The sequence below is a fragment of the Electrona antarctica genome (genome assembly GCF_951216825.1).
Source record: "Electrona antarctica genome assembly, chromosome: 16".
Lineage (NCBI taxonomy): Eukaryota > Metazoa > Chordata > Actinopteri > Myctophiformes > Myctophidae > Electrona > Electrona antarctica.
Window position 1 is genome coordinate 41,508,957 of NC_136797.1, and position 17,592 is coordinate 41,526,548.

At 44.7% G+C, this 17,592-nt stretch overlaps 1 protein-coding gene across 1 annotated transcript; it reads left to right on the forward strand.

Annotated features, from left to right (window-relative positions):
• Positions 1 to 15,573: 15,573 nt before the first annotated feature.
• On the forward strand, positions 15,574 to 16,353 carry LOC306940043 (proteasome subunit beta type-4-like; the record flags this gene model as incomplete). Its single annotated transcript, XM_079524965.1, has 1 exon — positions 15,574 to 16,353. One exon carries the CDS (start codon positions 15,574 to 15,576, stop codon positions 16,351 to 16,353), a length of 780 nt encoding a protein of 259 aa, XP_079381091.1.
• Between the last annotated feature and the right edge of the window lie 1,239 nt (positions 16,354 to 17,592).

Sequence of the window (17,592 nt, forward strand, 5' to 3'; positions counted from 1 at the left end):
CATCTGAAATTGTTTAGTCTAAAGCCCAAGCCACACCAAAGGGTCGGGTTGGGACAAAACGTTTTAGGGCGAGATCACGCTGAAACAACAGAGCTTCTTAATACGGCACAGTTAAGAAGCAGGAGTTACTGCTACTATAAATATGGTGTCCATGAGGTCACATGTAGAGTTGAGTGTACAGGTTTTGATGAGGTCAGATCAGCGGCCAATTAAACACTTGCACACAACATGGCGTTCCTATTTTGGGCATGTCAAATGAAATAGGTGAACATTTTCAAAGATCTTCAAAAATCTTCACAAATAGCAGACCTACGTGTGTTCCCATGCAGCTTGTGTAGGCTGTTGTCATTATTCAACATACAACAAAGGATGAAATGTATCAGTAGGGCCCAACCTTCTCTGCATCAGGGCCCACTTGAAAATCATGAAAGCGTTTGCGGCGTTAAAAATAAAGGCAAGAAAAATAGAAACAAGAAGAGACAAGAAAATGCAAAGGTCAGCAGGTTACATAATGATTAACATGCAAGAATGAATTAAGTGTTTTGCCAATTATATTTGGGAGCCCAATTCCAATACCCTCACGGGTCGCGGCCCACCGCGAGGGCCCCTGCTCGCATGTTGAGGTTTCTTCTTGAGGACCACTGAAACGGAGCTTAAGTGGTTAACGTGGTTAGAGAATGGTCTGACTCACATAGCAGGTGTGTTTACTACAGTGTGTGACCTAGTTGCCCTGCCTTAGTTTATAGACCTACCGTCTGAATGTACTCTACCCACCCTAGCCAGTGTGTGACGTATTCTAATATCCTACTTAGGTCTATATTGTCCTTGTAGCTCCTTATTTCATATTTGTTTTTTTTGTCTTTTTGTTTTGAATGAATGCCCTATTTTATACTATGTAATGACATGTGTCATGTAAAAGTAGCAAAAATAGCCATAAGCTCACAATGCCTTTGTGAGCCTGTAGTGTAGATTGCCAGTATAATTTTTGCTGAAGATGTGGGCCTCCAAACAAGGATGCCACCACGTCACGTGTTTATGAATATGGAACCAAAGAGAAGTATTAACAACAGCTTGTGACTAAATAATAACTACACTGGATCCATTGGAACGTTTCCCCTGTTTCCCCGTTTCCTGAAAAGGTAACAGTTTTGGACATGTATGGTTTGGAACCAACAGCGACTACGTGCACAGTACTGTGTGTGTGTGTGTGTGTGTGTGTGTGTGTGTGTGTGTGTGTGTGTGTGTGTGTGTATATATGTATGTATGGTCACTCACATGCATGGCAGACGTGAGCTAGCAACACTTCGACCAGGAAAATGTGATTCAGGACGTTGAGCTGTGGTGACATGTCTGAACATTATGGAACTTAGCCGAGATCCACGGAGACATGGGGGCGCGCGCGCACACACACACACACACACGCACGCGCACGCGCACGCACACACACACACACACACACACACACACACACACACACACACACACACACACACACACACACACACACACACACACACACACACACACGTGTGCATACAGGCATGGGCATACACACACGTGTGCATACAGGCATGGGCATGTGCGCAAACACACACAGGCATATGCACACACACGTTACGCACACACACACACACACACACACACACACACACACGGACGCACGTGCATGTGTACACACACACACACACACACACACACACACACACACACACACACACACACACACACACACACACACACACACACCGTGTCTATGTGGCTGCATGGGGAAAAATACAACTTTTTGTTTGTCTTGGAGACTTATGGGGCACCAGTGTCACCACATTCAAATGCAGCGAAAAAGGAGTCATCTTGCTATTTAAAGCTCACCAACGTTAACAATGAGGGACTTTATTCGGCTTGGCCTTTTATTTGTGTTTTCTAGTTAAATAAGTCAGGGGCTCCTTCCTGTGCAAAGCAAACAAATGCAGGAACCGGCTCCACGGAGTGCGGAATGACGTGGACTCGTGGAGTAAGAACAGTGCGACAGTGTTTGTACCTGTTGTGGCCCAAGACAGATTGGAACTGAACCTGTCGCAGTGGCTTTACTGTGCACAAGAAACCATAGTGTGTAAATACTGGAGTTTTATTGTGCATTTCCTCTGGGTATTAGTTGACTGACAAGTCAGTCTCCAAATAACCGTGCTGTGTGTGTGTGAGGGGGGGGGGGGGGGGGGAGAGAGAGAGAGAGACAAAGAGAGAGAAAGAGAGATTTAACACTGTGTGTGTGTGTGTGTGTGTGGGGGGGGGGGGGGGAGAGAGACAAAGAGAGAGAAAGAGAGATTTAACACAGTGTGTGTGTGTGTATGTGTGGTGCGACCTGGAAGAACATGGTTGGTTTAGTGTGACACCTTCTCACCTTTGTCATTGAGCTGAGAACCACTGCAGGGTAGGCAACCACACAACCACACAACACACACACACACACACACACACACACACACACACACACACACACACACACACACACACACACACACACACACACACACACACACACACACACACACACACACACACACACACACACACACACACACACACACACACACACACGCCTATTTTTGGAACAGCCAACCAGAGTCCTTTGTTTCCAGACCGATTTCATGAACACTATATGCCTATATGGTCTTGGCCATTATATGAAGTCATCAAATATCTGGCTACCAAAGTATTGCATGCATCTGATGATTGTAGCTTCTGCAAAAGCTACAAAGCTACAAAAACGTTGAGCTGGTTTCAACTTCAGATACAAAGATAGCTACAAAGCTACAAATACGCTGTGTAGCTTTGCATCTTTGTATCTATTGCATCTGCCCATGTGAACGCATGAAAAATCTTTATCAAGAGAAATACATTTCCATTATTTCAACTCCATTTGACAAAAATATGATTGATCCATCATGCACTCTGGTACCACTAAGAGTCATTACATTCCTAGATGTGCTTCTCCGTCTGTAAGTAATAAAGTACATTTAATTAAGTACTGTTCATATGTATATTCCTATGGGATTTTGATAACTTGATTTGATAACTTAAAATGGGACATTCTGCATAATGAATACTTTTGGTATACTTGAAGTACATTTTGACGCCAATATCTTTGTACTTTCACTCAAGTACATATTGAATTCCAGACTTTTACTTGTTACGGAGTATTTCTATATTGCAGTATTGATTTTTTTACTTGACTTTTACTCAAGTAAAAAAAAAGTGTTACTTTCACTGGGTTCTCCACCACTGTTCTCATCTACTCAACTACCTTCACTGGGTTCTCCACTGTTCTCATCTACTCAACTACTTTCACTGGGTTCTCCACCACTGTTTTCATCTACTCAACTACTTTCACTGGGTTCTCCACCACTGTCCTCATCTACTCAACTACTTTCACTGGGTTCTCCACCACTGTTTTCATCTACTCAACTACTTTCACTGGGTTCTCCACTACTGTTCTCATCTACTCAACTACTTTCACTGGGTTCTCCACCACTGTTCTCATCTACTCAACTACTTTCACTGGGTTCTCCACCACTGTTTTCATCTACTCAACTACTTTCACTGGGTTCTCCACTACTGTTCTCATCTACTCAACTACTTTCACTGGGTTCTCCACCACTGTTCTCATCTACTCAACTACTTTCACTGGGTTCTCCACCACTGTTTTCATCTACTCAACTACTTTCACTGGGTTCTCCACCACTGTTTTCATCTACTCAACTACTTTCACTGGGTTCTCCACTACTGTTCTCATCTACTCAACTACTTTCACTGGGTTCTCCACTGTTCTCATCTACTCAACTACTTTCACTGGGTTCTCCACCACTGTTTTCATCTACTCAACTACTTTCACTGGGTTCTCCACCACTGTTCTCATCTACTCAACTACTTTCACTGGGTTCTCCACTGTTTTCATCTACTCAACTACTTTCACTGGGTTCTCCACCACTGTTCTCATCTACTCAACTACTTTCACTGGGTTCTCCACCACTGTTTTCATCTACTCAACTACTTTCACTGGGTTCTCCACTGTTTTCATCTACTCAACTACTTTCACTGGGTTCTCCACTGTTTTCATCTACTCAACTACTTTCACTGGGTTCTCCACCACTGTTCTCATCTACTCAACTACTTTCACTGGGTTCTCCACCACTGTTTTCATCTACTCAACTACTTTCACTGGGTTCTCCACCACTGTTTTCATCTACTCAACTACTTTCACTGGGTTCTCCACCACTGTTCTCATCTACTCAACTACTTTCACTGGGTTCTCCACCACTGTTCTCATCTACTCAACTACTTTCACTGGGTTCTCCACCACTGCAGTTTATACACATTGTGTAATTGGCTGTCAAACCTGTTCCTGCAGCATTCAATACCTCACCACAAGTTGCACAGAGCGAGCGAGGGAGGGAGGGGGAGGGAGGGGGAGGGCCCTCCCCCTCCCTGTGAGTCATTCACAGTTTGTGCGTAAGCAGCTTCATACGGCGCTAGGAGTAGTATTCCATTACTCTCACCACCATCATCATCATTGTCTTCATCCTCAACGTCATCCGTGCGCCAGACGAGGCCGGGGGCCCCACTGGCTTTAACCGCTTAAACCCTATACACTTAGTTGATCGGCGGGGTCCCCCAGGGCTATATACTGGGGCCGCTCCTCCTCCCCCCCCCCTCTACACAAAATGTCATAGGCGGAAATATGGCGATCGACAAGCATAGAAAGCAACGCGCTGTAACCAAACGTTGTAGAACTGCTATTTTCGTGGGATGCGGGAACTAATGAAAGAGGTTAGAAATGAGCAGCGGAGAGAACCGCCATGCGTTCACATAGGGTGAATGTTCGTTCATGTAGCACAGGGGTTCTCAACGTTTTTGGCCGGGGACCCCCGGAAATGCTTTGGCAATGTCTCGGGATCCCCGCCCCGCCCCCTCCCGACCCCCAATATAAATTGACTGCTACAATAACCTTAAACCATTTTGGGCGGGAACCCCTTTTGGTGTTTTAAGCATTGTTATAATTTAGCTATTGAAAAATAGCAGATCTACAAGCTCATAGCGCGCCACCGAGTGGCGCGCTACGAGCTTGTAGGTCTGCTATTTTTGAAAAATCGTATTTTTTTTTTTTTTTTAACTTTTTTTTTAAACTTTTTTTTAAAAATAATTTGGGGACCCCCTAAAATAATTTGGCGACCCCCCCGAGGGGTCGCGACCCACGGGTTGAGAACCCCTGATGTAGCAGACAACATCGACATGAGACATTCGATATGACGGGAGAGAGCGGGAGAAGAGAAAAGAGAGAAACAAAGAAAGAATCAAACAAAGAAACAAATGTGTTGTTTGAACAAACAATTAGAGGTGCTAAACAGTACATCACACTATAGTCTCTATAGTATTCTGTTACCATTACAGCCCTGTCAACACTTAATGAGGGTGTTACTGCACATAAGGTCATTTCAGACACCAGTGATACTATTACATTTAATTGTTTCATGAACTATTACAGGCTGTCGGTATCAATTACCACGCTGTATAACTCTGCCTCAGAGGGGACACAGAAAGCATGCTTTATGCTTTATAACTCAGCCTCAGAGGGGCCTCAGAAAGCAGCCAAATGGGAAGATTATTCATTTCTTTGGCACAGTCAGATTATGGTTCTATGCATACGGTTGACATGCACTATACATCTTTGCTGTCGGGTGGAAATCTTATAGGCCTATGCTCGAAACCGTTACTTTAAAGGAAATGGAAACGAAAATCTTCTGAAATAGTGAAAATAGATGATCCACACGCTCACAATGCGACGCATTGTGAGCTATTTTCACTAGCTTGACATCATTGGATCTGCCTGACAGTGGCGATATGTAGGCATATGAAAGAGTCAAACAGTTGCCACTGTACAAAGTAAATATTCACTTGATGATAATGTGTGTGTATGCGTGCGTGCGTTTGTGCGTGCTGATGCCTACACACCCTCCAGCCACTGATAGTAGCAGAGTTTAAGCTTAAACGACACACATACTGGCGTTCTAATTGTGACCACAGTCCACAGCAGTGGAGAAATGCTGATTTTGCGTCCCCTAAAAACTAGGGTAAGGACATGTATTTATACAGAATGTGTTTAGCTGCTAATTCTTTGATTCAACCAACAAAATAATTTGTAGTCTGAACTGACTGAGAATCGAGTGTGGTTCGACGCTAAATGCTGTGAATATAAAACATATTCAGAGGAATTTGGCTTATCATCCAGTTGAATTTCCTGATGGTATTTGGACACCCAACAAGGTCCTGTCCTGTCTTGTTCGCGCTCCTCTTTTTATAACGGCAGCTGCAAATTATCACAAATGTTAAAAAATAAAGAGCAAAACAAAAGTGTAAGTGCATGAGCTTGGTGTGAACTTGGTATACTATGAGTTTGGTATTGTTCTCTTTTCTCTCTCTCTTTAACTTCATCACAATAAACTATTTGTTTAAACAAAAACAAAAGAATCAGCTTACAGCATCTTTAATTTAACTCTGAAAGTAACAAACCTGTAAGGGTCTGTTTGGTTCATAACTATCACATTTGTGAGTCAATAACTCCTGTATGAGTTCTTAAGAGGTTAACTTGACCATGGCCAAGTTAACGAGGCAGTTGAGGGGTACGAAAAACCATATAAGTCCATGATCCATATATCCATAATGTATAAATCAGTATAGGTGTTTTTGGGGAGGAGTCAGAATAAATTATGGACAGCATGTCTATTCTGGGGGGAACATCCTCCGAAAATAGCCTATGAAATGAAATGAAATGAAATGAAATGATTACTATATTTACCCAGGGTATCTGGGCTAAGCTCAAGAACTTGTTTCCAGCCAGGCCCTGCTCATAGAACACATTTCATCGTAGTGGTTCAATGCCTTGTTCAAGGGCACTTCAGCGGTGGTAATTTTAACGTGTCGGACAGCTGATTCGAACTGGCGACCTTCCGGTATCAAGACCGCTCCGCTATCTGTTCGGCCACCGCTGCCATTCTACAAGCTGCCTATCTATCCGCTGCCTATCTACAAGCTCAACCGCGTTGCACGTGTCACATTTTGAGCTTGTAGATGGGCAAATGTTTAAGAGATTTGGTGCATTAGACAGACTTCAAAAAAACAGTCAAAGTACACTTAGTACAGTAGTAACTGCGCTTCTAAGACTACAGAGTTGAATCCATTCAAACCAGGAAAGCATCTGTGTAATTTTAGATTGTAGCTATTTAAATGAGTGTGCGTGCGTGCGTGCGTGCGTGCGTGCGTGCGTGCGTGCGTGCGTGCGTGCGTGCGTGCGTGCGTGCGTGCGTGCGTGCGTGCGTGCGTGCGTGCGTGCGTGCGTGCGTGCGTGCGTGTGTGTGTGTGTGTGTGATGAATTGAACATGGTGGACCCTGTTGTAAACAAGTGTAATGCTTAATTGGGTCGTCCACTCACAGTTAACAGCCTTTGTATTGAGTTTGTGCTTGAAATGTACTGTAATTCTGCAAACTGTTAATACATTTTTCAATCAATCAATCAATCAATCAATCAGTGTGTGTGTGCGTGTGTCACGATTCTTAAAAATAACAGATATACAAGCCCCTGAACGGTACGCCACTTCCTCCATGGTGGTGGGCAGGGCCACATGATCTTTGTTTCTGGGGGTCCTTTTGGAACAAAATACTTTGAGACAGGGATCCGAGGAATCAAATACATATCATTTTTAGCGCCACTGATATAGCGACATCAGAAAACTATTAGGATTTAGAAGACATTTGTAGAACCGGCATCAGGTCTTGAAGTGGTTAAAATCAAAATGCCAGCCAAACGACCAATTTGTGTTAATTTCAGCAGTATTTGTCTTTGTTGTCGTTCCTTGCATAAATAATTCAACAGTGTTTCTTTCTGTGCAAAGCCCTGTTTTAAACAGCCCCAGTCTCTAAATCAGTGAACAGTGAGCGTGCACAGCTAGTTTTAGCCGTTGATTGGGGTAATTTGATGCTTATCACTGTCTCTGGTCTCCACTGCATGGCCTACAAAATGTCATAATCTTGTTGGTGGGCAATAGGAAATGCTCGTATGGACTATACTGTGTACATCTGATAAAGACACTTTGGGTCATTATTGGACCACAAGTGACAAAACGCACCTGAAAAGCTTCTCAAAGACCCACCTTATAAAACACCATCCCTTATTACAGTCTGTGCTATACACGAATACCCCGACTGTACTCTGTAACAAGGTCCGTTTATGAACGACACATAAAGCATGTATTTATTGAAGCGTAATTGGAGAGGCAAGTCCAACGTTATGGTACAGAGGCAGCCGTGGCCATTAAAAGGCCATTTCCTGATGAGGGCCTTCTGATGCGTCCATCGATAAGGAAAAAGACGCAGCTTTAGTTCTTGAGTTTAAAGATGCCCAGCCAAAAGTGAAAGGTAGCGCAGCATAGTGGTCTTATTGTACACTATGGAAATTATATTTTATAATCAGTGCGAAACAATGAATGACGTGCAAAACTGCATCATAGCTGCTCATTGTCGTTTTCTTTTTGAGTACTGCTGCATGTGTGACTAGTCAAAGGTAAGGTGAGGTTGGTTAAAACGCTCTATATTGTGATAGTACTCATTGCTATGGAGTGTTTGTTCAGTAACATGAGTCACCATGTCTCTCCAGCTTTTTACAGAAAATGCATTTGTTTTTGTTTTACCAAAAAACACACTCACACCTTTCAAAATCGCTTACACCTTTAAAGTATGCAATAGTCTACATCACTGGTTCTCATGTGGGGTCCTGGGACCCCTAAATGTCCTTGAGGAGCTCTCAGGGGGCCCCCAGATAAGTGAGGAACCAAATAGAGGTTTGTAACTTTAAGAGTTCATTTAAAGGTGCTTCAAAACAAAACGTTTATTGTCAGAAAGTTAAAGATAGAGCTAGAAGCACACAGAAATAATTTATCAGCTTGTGCTCCAGTTCTCTCTCATTGGTATCCTTACCTGAACGTGTATTTTCTGTTTACTAAAGAGCTGGAGAGACAGGTGACACTGAACAAACACTAGTCTAAAACAATGATTACTACCAGAATATAAAGCTATTATGACACCTGTTTATTATAACCGGGAAAGCATCCATGTGTTATTTTAGATTTTAGCGTTGGCTATTCAAAAATAGCAGATATACAAGCTCACATGTGCCCTTTTTGGAACCGGAGGAACCGGATCCAACATTGAGGAACCGGAACCGGTTTTATCACATTGTCAGAGCTGGTATGTAGACGTCACGTCTGCTATACAATTACAATACGAGAGGTTAATTTCAAGGACCACTATAACTCTCAGAGTTAGTTACATCAGGGGTTCTCAACCCGTGGGTCGCGACCCCTCGGTGGTCGCCAAATTATTTTAGGGGGTCCCCAAATTATTTTCAAAAAAAAAAAAAAAAAAAGATTTTGTTTTTTAATTCTTTTTTCACGATTTTTCAAAAATAGCAGACCTACAAGCTCATAGCGCGCCACTCGGTGGCGCGCTATGAGCTTGTAGATCTGCTATTTTTCAATAGCTAAATTATAACAATGCTTAAAACACCAAAAGGGGTTCCCGCCCAAAATGGTTTAAGGAGGGGGGCGGGGCGGGGGTCCCGAGACATTGCCAAAGCATTTCCAGGGGTCCCCGGCCAAAAACGTTGAGAACCCCTGAGTTACTGTACATACCTGCATGGGTCCATTTGGAACCCCCTCAATAACCCAGACTGGACCTCACTTTGAGAACCACTACAATAATATATGCAATACTGAATTTGCGTTTATCCAAAATTATAATGAAGGCCAAAATTATATAGATTTTTTTTTAAATATAGGAATCTTTAAAGGGAACCGTTAAGGAATCAGAATGGTTAAAGGAAGACTTCAACACTTGTCTCATCGATGGGAATGCAAGCTAATAGAAACAAGAGGCTTTCTATTCCTGAAAAGTTGCAATGCAATAATGGAAGCCATCGTTCTCACGATAATACAAATCTAAATATTTTTTTAAAGAAATCTTGTTAAATATATATACTGTATCTGCCTAATGATGATGTCACTGGAAGACGGGTTTCTGAACTGCCCACAGCCCTCCTATGAGACACAGACAGAGAAGAAAACAAATTGTGCTATTTTATCATGAACATAAGTGAGGACCAATTAAATATGAAGATAGGTTGAAAAGTTACAGTGGTCCTGTAAAATCCTAAAGGATCCCGAAAAAGAGAAGCAGGCATATTGGACATAATAAGTATGTCAGTCAAGAGTCAACGGGGTGGTGACCTCATAACATTGTGCCTGGTTACGCAACAGCGGCAGGCAGCACCACCCATGTACCGGCAAGGTGGAGGAGGAAGCAACGGGGACAGACAAGACCCCCCCCCCCTCTCCCCCCTCTATCCTTCTCCCCAGTGGTGGAAAGTAACAAGTACAATTTTGAGGTATTTATTTTTTATTTTACTTGAGTATTTCCGATTTCCAATTTTACTTTCCAGATTTCCTTTTACTTCTAACTCCACTACCATCCAAATATTGTACTTTTTACTCCACTACATTTATTTGAAAACTTTAGTTTCTATAGTTACTTTGTAGATTTTGTTTGCCCTATATGCACATTTCGGCCATTTGAAGATTTTTTTTTATACATTTGCAAACTTGAAACAGAACATATTCCGCACAATGAGTTCTTTGTACTTTTGGTAGGCTATACTTCAAGTACATTTTGATGCCAATACCTTTGTACTTTTACTCAAGTATACATTTTGAATTCCGCACTTTTACTTGTAACATGTAGTATTTGCATTGTTGATACTTTTACTTAAATACAAAAATGTGAGTACTTTTTCCGCCACTGCTGGGATGGGGCCGGGCCGGCGGCGGCGGGTGGAGAGACAGGAGGCCAGCGGCCTCTGAGATCAGATGTTTGACAGGAAGGAAAGGAGAAGGCAGCGTGCAGAGGGATAAGGCCACCGACACTTGTGTGCTTTAGGCTTCCTCCCTTTTAACTTTGACCCAGACTGAGTTCTATGAATGCCTCGGGACGAGACGGGGGGGGGGGGGAGGACGGGGTTATTAGTGGTCATACAAAAGGCAACCAGGTCTAATCTTGTTCTTGTGTGGCTATTCTGGACGTTAAACAATGAAGCTGCTCTCCTTCCATATACCGGAGCCTGCAGAGTGAGATATGAGGAGGAAGAGAAATTAAAGTAAACCACTTAAAACACTATATGGGCCCTATTTTGTGTGACTTAAGTACCAGGTCTTACTACTTAACGTGATCAGAGGCGTGATCAATACCATTTGGTTATGCTGAGTGGCCAAACAGCATTGACCACGCCTCCAGGTCTTAAGTTAAGTCATACTGGTACTTAAGACACGCAAAATAGGGCCCTCTATGCTTAACCCTTGAACACTAAACCCAGGTAATTTTCATACGGACAAAATGATGTTCATGTGATTTTCATAATGTTGCTGATGTCTGAGGTGGGTGGGTCCTTGGGTAGCTTCATGATGCTCAGTGACGTCATAGAAGGTATAGGTTTGTTTCCCTGCCCACATTCCTGTTTTTGAGTGGTGTAAACCACTCCTACAACTGGCTTTGTTAGTTTGTCTGTCTGTCCGTTCGTACCAAAAAATGAGCATGGTTGCTATGGTCACCCAGTTCACACGGGTGTGATTTCATTACGTCAGACATTACGTCAGACCACAGCTGATCAGTCTATATAAGACCTTACACCACTCAGTTCACACGGGTGTGATTCTTTTTCTACCAGCAGGTGTTTTGGGTGAATTTCACCCGGTTTAGTGATATTGCACCAATGGGAAAAAAAACATACACCCACAATTTTTTTTAGTAATATCTTTTAAAATAATACCCACATTTTGAAGGATTTTGACACCCCATGATAGGGCACCGCCATACCCGTATCTATTTAGCATTGTTTTGTTTTTTTGTTGTTTTTTTTTATTTCATGTTGAAATATTAAAGAAGACTACCTCAAATTTACATATATTGCTGTACTTTAATATATTTTGAAGATAAATACTTTATGGAATATATTACATGGGGTAAAATATACCCGGGTTTAGTGATGGTTTGGCAAAAGTTTGGTTTAGTTCCTCTCTGTCCCCAAGGGGGAATTAAGGGAGAGAACTGAAATTGGGGCTTAGATGACGGGGGTCCCCCAGGGTTCTATACTATATCCACTGCTTTTTTCCCCCTCAACACAAATCTCCAATATCAATTTCTATCATCACTCCAGATTCCTGACAGCAGCATTTATCTGATCACTAGGGATACCATTTTATCGTGTCAACTTATATACCGTAGGTCTCTGGTCCTTAACCTGTGGGCCGGGGCCCACTGGTGGTTGGCCATGAGATTCTACAGTATATAAAGAAAGGTCATTGTAATGACATTTCATGTATTTTGAGCAGTGCACACCGTCACCAATGAATAGCTTTGTGTGTAGAGTGTAGGTCTGTTTGTATGTCTCCTATATGTCCCTATGTCTGAGTACGACCTATTGACCCCTGCAGCATGCTGATTGGGGACCTATTGACCCCTGCAGCATGCTGATTGGGGACCTATTGACCCCTGCAGCATGCTGATTGGGGACCTATTGACCCCTGCAGCATGCTGATTGGGGACCTATTGACCCCTGCAGCATGCTGATTGGGGACCTATTGACCCCTGCAGCATGCTGATTGGGGATCTATTGACCCCTGCAGCATGCTGATTGGGGACCTATTGACCCCTGCAGCATGCTGATTGGGGACCTATTGACCCCTGCAGCATGCTGATTGGGGACCTATTGACCCCTGCAGCATGCTGATTGGGGACCTAATGACCCCTGCAGCATGCTGATTGGGGTCGCAGGAGGCGTCATTACAACCCTCGTGCTTAAGTCGGTGTATGAATATGTGTGTGACTGTGAATGGGTGAATGTGTAATGCACAACCATTGTTAAACGAATAAAGGCGCTATATAAAATGCACCATTTACCATTTCAAACCTAAAGTTCACACTTGTGTGAAGTGAGGCACGCCCACTGTGGCTGCCACACGATTGCGGTATACGTTACGAGACGTGAATGCAGTGTGTTATTGTATATTAAACAAAACCAGTCACAATTATCATCATTACAATTACAATTCTTGTTCCTTCCCTGCGTTCATTTCGTATGTCTTTGTGCACATTTTCTGAAAGATTGCATACACTAAAATTACGTATCGACAAGGCAGAATTGTGTCAAGTATGTGAGCAATGCTGCTTGCATTCTTAACTTGTACCCATACGTACACTATACAAGTATGTATCTTTCGTAGCCTGTATGTATAGGCTACGTAAGATACACCCTGAATAAGTTACGTATCGACAAGGCGGAATTGTGCCAAGCATGTGAGCAATGCTGCTTGCATTCTGAACTTATACTTACTAACACAAGTAGGCTATGTGTCTTACGTATAGCCTACATGTGCTGCTGTACAGCCTACATACTGTACATACTGTACAGTATGTAGGCTAAGAAAGCTACTCCCCTTCTGAATGTACATATATGTACATTCAGAAGGGGAGTAGCTTTCTTATACAGCAGTAAATGGGTCAACAGGTGATTATGGTGTGCGTGTGTGTGTGTGTGTGTGTGTGTGTGTGTGTGTGTGTGTGTGTGTGTGTGTGTGTGTGTGTGTGTGTGTGTGTGTGTGTGTGTCTGCCTGCCTGCCTAAGGGCAGAGGGAGGCTCAACCTGGCTATAAAAAGATCATTACTACAACAGGAAGCTATACTGTCAGCTGGAGGGAGACACAAAAGGCGGGCCCGGCCCTCCTGAACAAGGAATGCACACACACCCATGTGCTCGAGCGCGCGCGTGTGTGTGCATACATTTTAGAGGCACCAATACTTGAGCACACATCCACCAGTAAGCGTGCAGACATAGTCCCACGCACGCACGCACGCACGCACGCACGCACACACACACACACACACACACACACACACACACACACACACACACACACACACACACAGTCCAAGCTTACGTTCACACATATACTGTACAAGTATGATTTTCTTCTGCCCCTCTCCCTCATTTTTCTACCATGACACAGCGCTTTTTATTATCACTGAACTGACTGACAAATAATCTCTCCACCCAGTGGAGTGACGGTGCCAGGGTTTGGATCTCTCCACCCAGTGGAGGGACGGTGCCAGGGTTTGGATCTCTCCACCCAGTGGAGTGACGGTGCCAGGGTTTGGATCTCTCCACCCAGTGGAGGGACGGTGCCTGGGTTTGGATCTCTCCACCCAGTGGAGGGACGGTGCCAGGGTTTGGATCTCTCCACCCAGTGGAGTGACGGTGCCAGGGTTTGGATCTCTCCACCCAGTGGAGGGACGGTGCCTGGGTTTGGATCTCTCCACCCAGTGGAGGGACGGTGCCAGGGTTTGGATCTCTCCACCCAGTGGAGGGACGGTGCCAGGGTTTGGATCTCTCCACCCAGTGGAGGGACGGTGCCAGGGTTTGGATCTCTCCACCCAGTGGAGGGACGGTGCCAGGGTTTGGATCTCTCCACCCAGTGGAGGGACGGTGCCAGGGTTTGGCCCTTGGCATGGTGGCAAGGAGCTGGAAGGGGAAGTGAACCAACACCCTCCCAGTGGCAAGTGATCAAGTAACACTTTTCCTTTACTTAAAGGGGTGTACCACTCATTTTCAACATTGTACTATATGTCATTAATGTACCTGAGGCCCAAACGACACCAATGCCATGCAACTGGCATTGAGTGGCATGGCAACTCAATGCCATGCAACTGCCATGACCCAACATGTACTCATGGCCTGCAGACCTATTAATCAATTACTCGACCCATGAAGCCTTGAATTCATGGAGATTTGTTTTTGTCACATTCCTGAGGCAATACTCCAATATAGGCTTGCAGGTGTTGGTACAGTCAGTGTAATCACCGGGAGGTGATCTACTGTATGCATGACATGTCTGAATGTGAGACCATCTGTTCCAGAAAGTCTAGTTCTATAAATGTGCAGAATCTCCCAACCAATTATGGACTTAAAACTCAATGTGTGTCTCTTCACACCTGTGCGTGTGAAGTGAGGGGCGCTCTTATCATCGTACATCATCATGACGTAACATGTCGATTTGCTCAGACACATATGACGTAAATTCTCCATCATTGCCGATGGGAATTTAATCTTTGTGTAGGACGCATATAGCCGATTTGCTCAGACACATATGGCGTAAATTCTCCATTCATTTTCAATGGGAATTTAATGGTTGTCGAAAATCTACACTAATAGCTGAAGCCCCACAAAAATATCTATAGATCGGCAAATCATTGTACAGACGTCATATACTGGCCTTCTATGGGTACTGCTCTAAGTACTCTGACAACTGTTGCCTGATGTCACGTTGATGACATCATGTAAGGGGTCAGCTATTTCAAATATAACACTGAACGGATGCTGTGTTAAGTGGTAAAATATTTACAATCTCTGACAGACGCTGTCAACATGCAGTCCAACGGTATCAAGATGGGTTTTTGGGATGATGGACCCGTGCCCGGTCAGTTCTATTCCTTCCCAGGAAACAAGCAACACATCGGCAGCGGCGGCGACGGCCCCACCAAGCGCACGCTCCACCCCACGGTGACGGGCACCTCCGTGGTAGGGGTGAAGTTCACCGGAGGGGTGATGATAGCGTCGGACATGCTGGGCTCCTACGGCTCCCTGGCCCGCTATAGGAACATCTCGCGCCTCATGAAGGTCAACGACGGCGCCATCCTGGGCGTGTCGGGCGACTACGCCGACTACCAGTACCTCCAGCAGGTCATCCAGGAGATGGTGACGGACGGCGAGTTGCTGGACGACGGCCACAGCCTCAGCCCCAAGGCGGTCCACTCCTGGCTGACCCGGGTGATGTACCAGCGACGCTGCAGGATGAACCCGCTGTGGAACACCGTGGTCATCGGAGGCGTCCAGAACGGAGAGAGCTTCCTGGGCTACGTGGACAAGCTGGGCGTGGCCTACGAAGCCCCCCTGGTGGCCACGGGCTTCGGCGCGTACCTGGCCACGCCTCTGATGAGGGAGGCCGTAGAGAACAAGGCGGCCTTGACCAAGGAGGAGGCCCGCGAGCTGCTAGAGCGCTGTCTCAAGGTGCTGTACTACCGCGACTCGCGCTCCTGCAAGCGCTACGAGATCGCCATCGTCACGGAGGAAGGGGTAGAGATCGTGGGTCCTCTCTCCTCGGAGACCAACTGGGACATTGCCCTGATGGTCACCGGCTATGAGTAAAGAGGAATGCCAGCTATACTCTGTTGCTGTTGACATTAGGATGAAACATGGATCATAATGATTCCTGCCAGGTTGAAGGCGGCAAGTGGGGAGATCAATGTGTCTTTTGTGTCTGTGTCTGCGGATAATCTCAAACCGCTGCCGGAAGGCCAAAGGGCGTAAATCCCCAAATATTTTTTTCTCATTATTTGTGGGGTTTTTTCCCCCCCACCTTCCAGTCTTGCCCAAATATGTCGTCCCACGCTCATCAATATGAAGTCAGATCTACTCTCGTTGCGCCGATGCGGCCAAATGGTTATATGACGCCTATACCGCTGCTTGGCAGGGTGTCCCAAGTTTAATTACTGCGTTTGGCTGCAGATTTGCTACATGTCACTCTCCGACTCTCCACTGTACTATATAAAGGCAATAAATAAATCCTAAAAAAAAAAACATTAAAAAGGAATCACACTCGTGTGAAATGAGGGACACCCACTGTCGCTGCCACATGACGTCGCTGCTTAACATCACTGCTTAAAGCAAACATTAAAAGTCCCTAGACTTGGCTGCAGCGGTGGCCGAACGGATAGCGGAGCGGTCTTGATACCGGAAGGTCGCCAGTTCGAATCAGCGGTCCGACAAGTTAAAATTACCACCGCTGAAGTGCCCTTGAACAAGGCATTGAACCACTACGATGAAATGTGTTCTATGAGCAGGGCCTGGCTGGAAACAAGTTATTGAGCTTAGCCCAGATACCCTGGGTAAATATAGTAATCATTTCATTTCATCATTTAATTTCATGTCACGGGTGGGGTTCTGTTTTTTTTCTTCAAGGTCAGGTGGGCCACGACACCATTATATATTTTCAAGTGGGCTCTGATCCACTCACAACTTACATACGGATATCCAGGGGTGAGCTGACGGTAGGGCTATTCAGGGCGCCGCCCTGCAGTTTGACGATGCACGCAAGCCTGTATGAGCTTGCCATTCACAGTTTCCGCACCTCGCTAACCTCATTAACTAAACCTGTCGATTGACGCCGAGTGTCACAGCTTGAAACAATAGGAATGACCGACCTTGGCTTCATATAATAATAATGAATTGCATTTTTATAGCGCTTTTCCAAGTGCTCAAAGCGCTTTACAATGGTTCATTCATTCATACATATGAATGGTGACGGTCCATTGTGTCAACCTGCCTAGTACTAGCCTACTAGTACTACTGTAGGTGTTCTGTTTGACGCAGTCTAAAGAGTTGGAT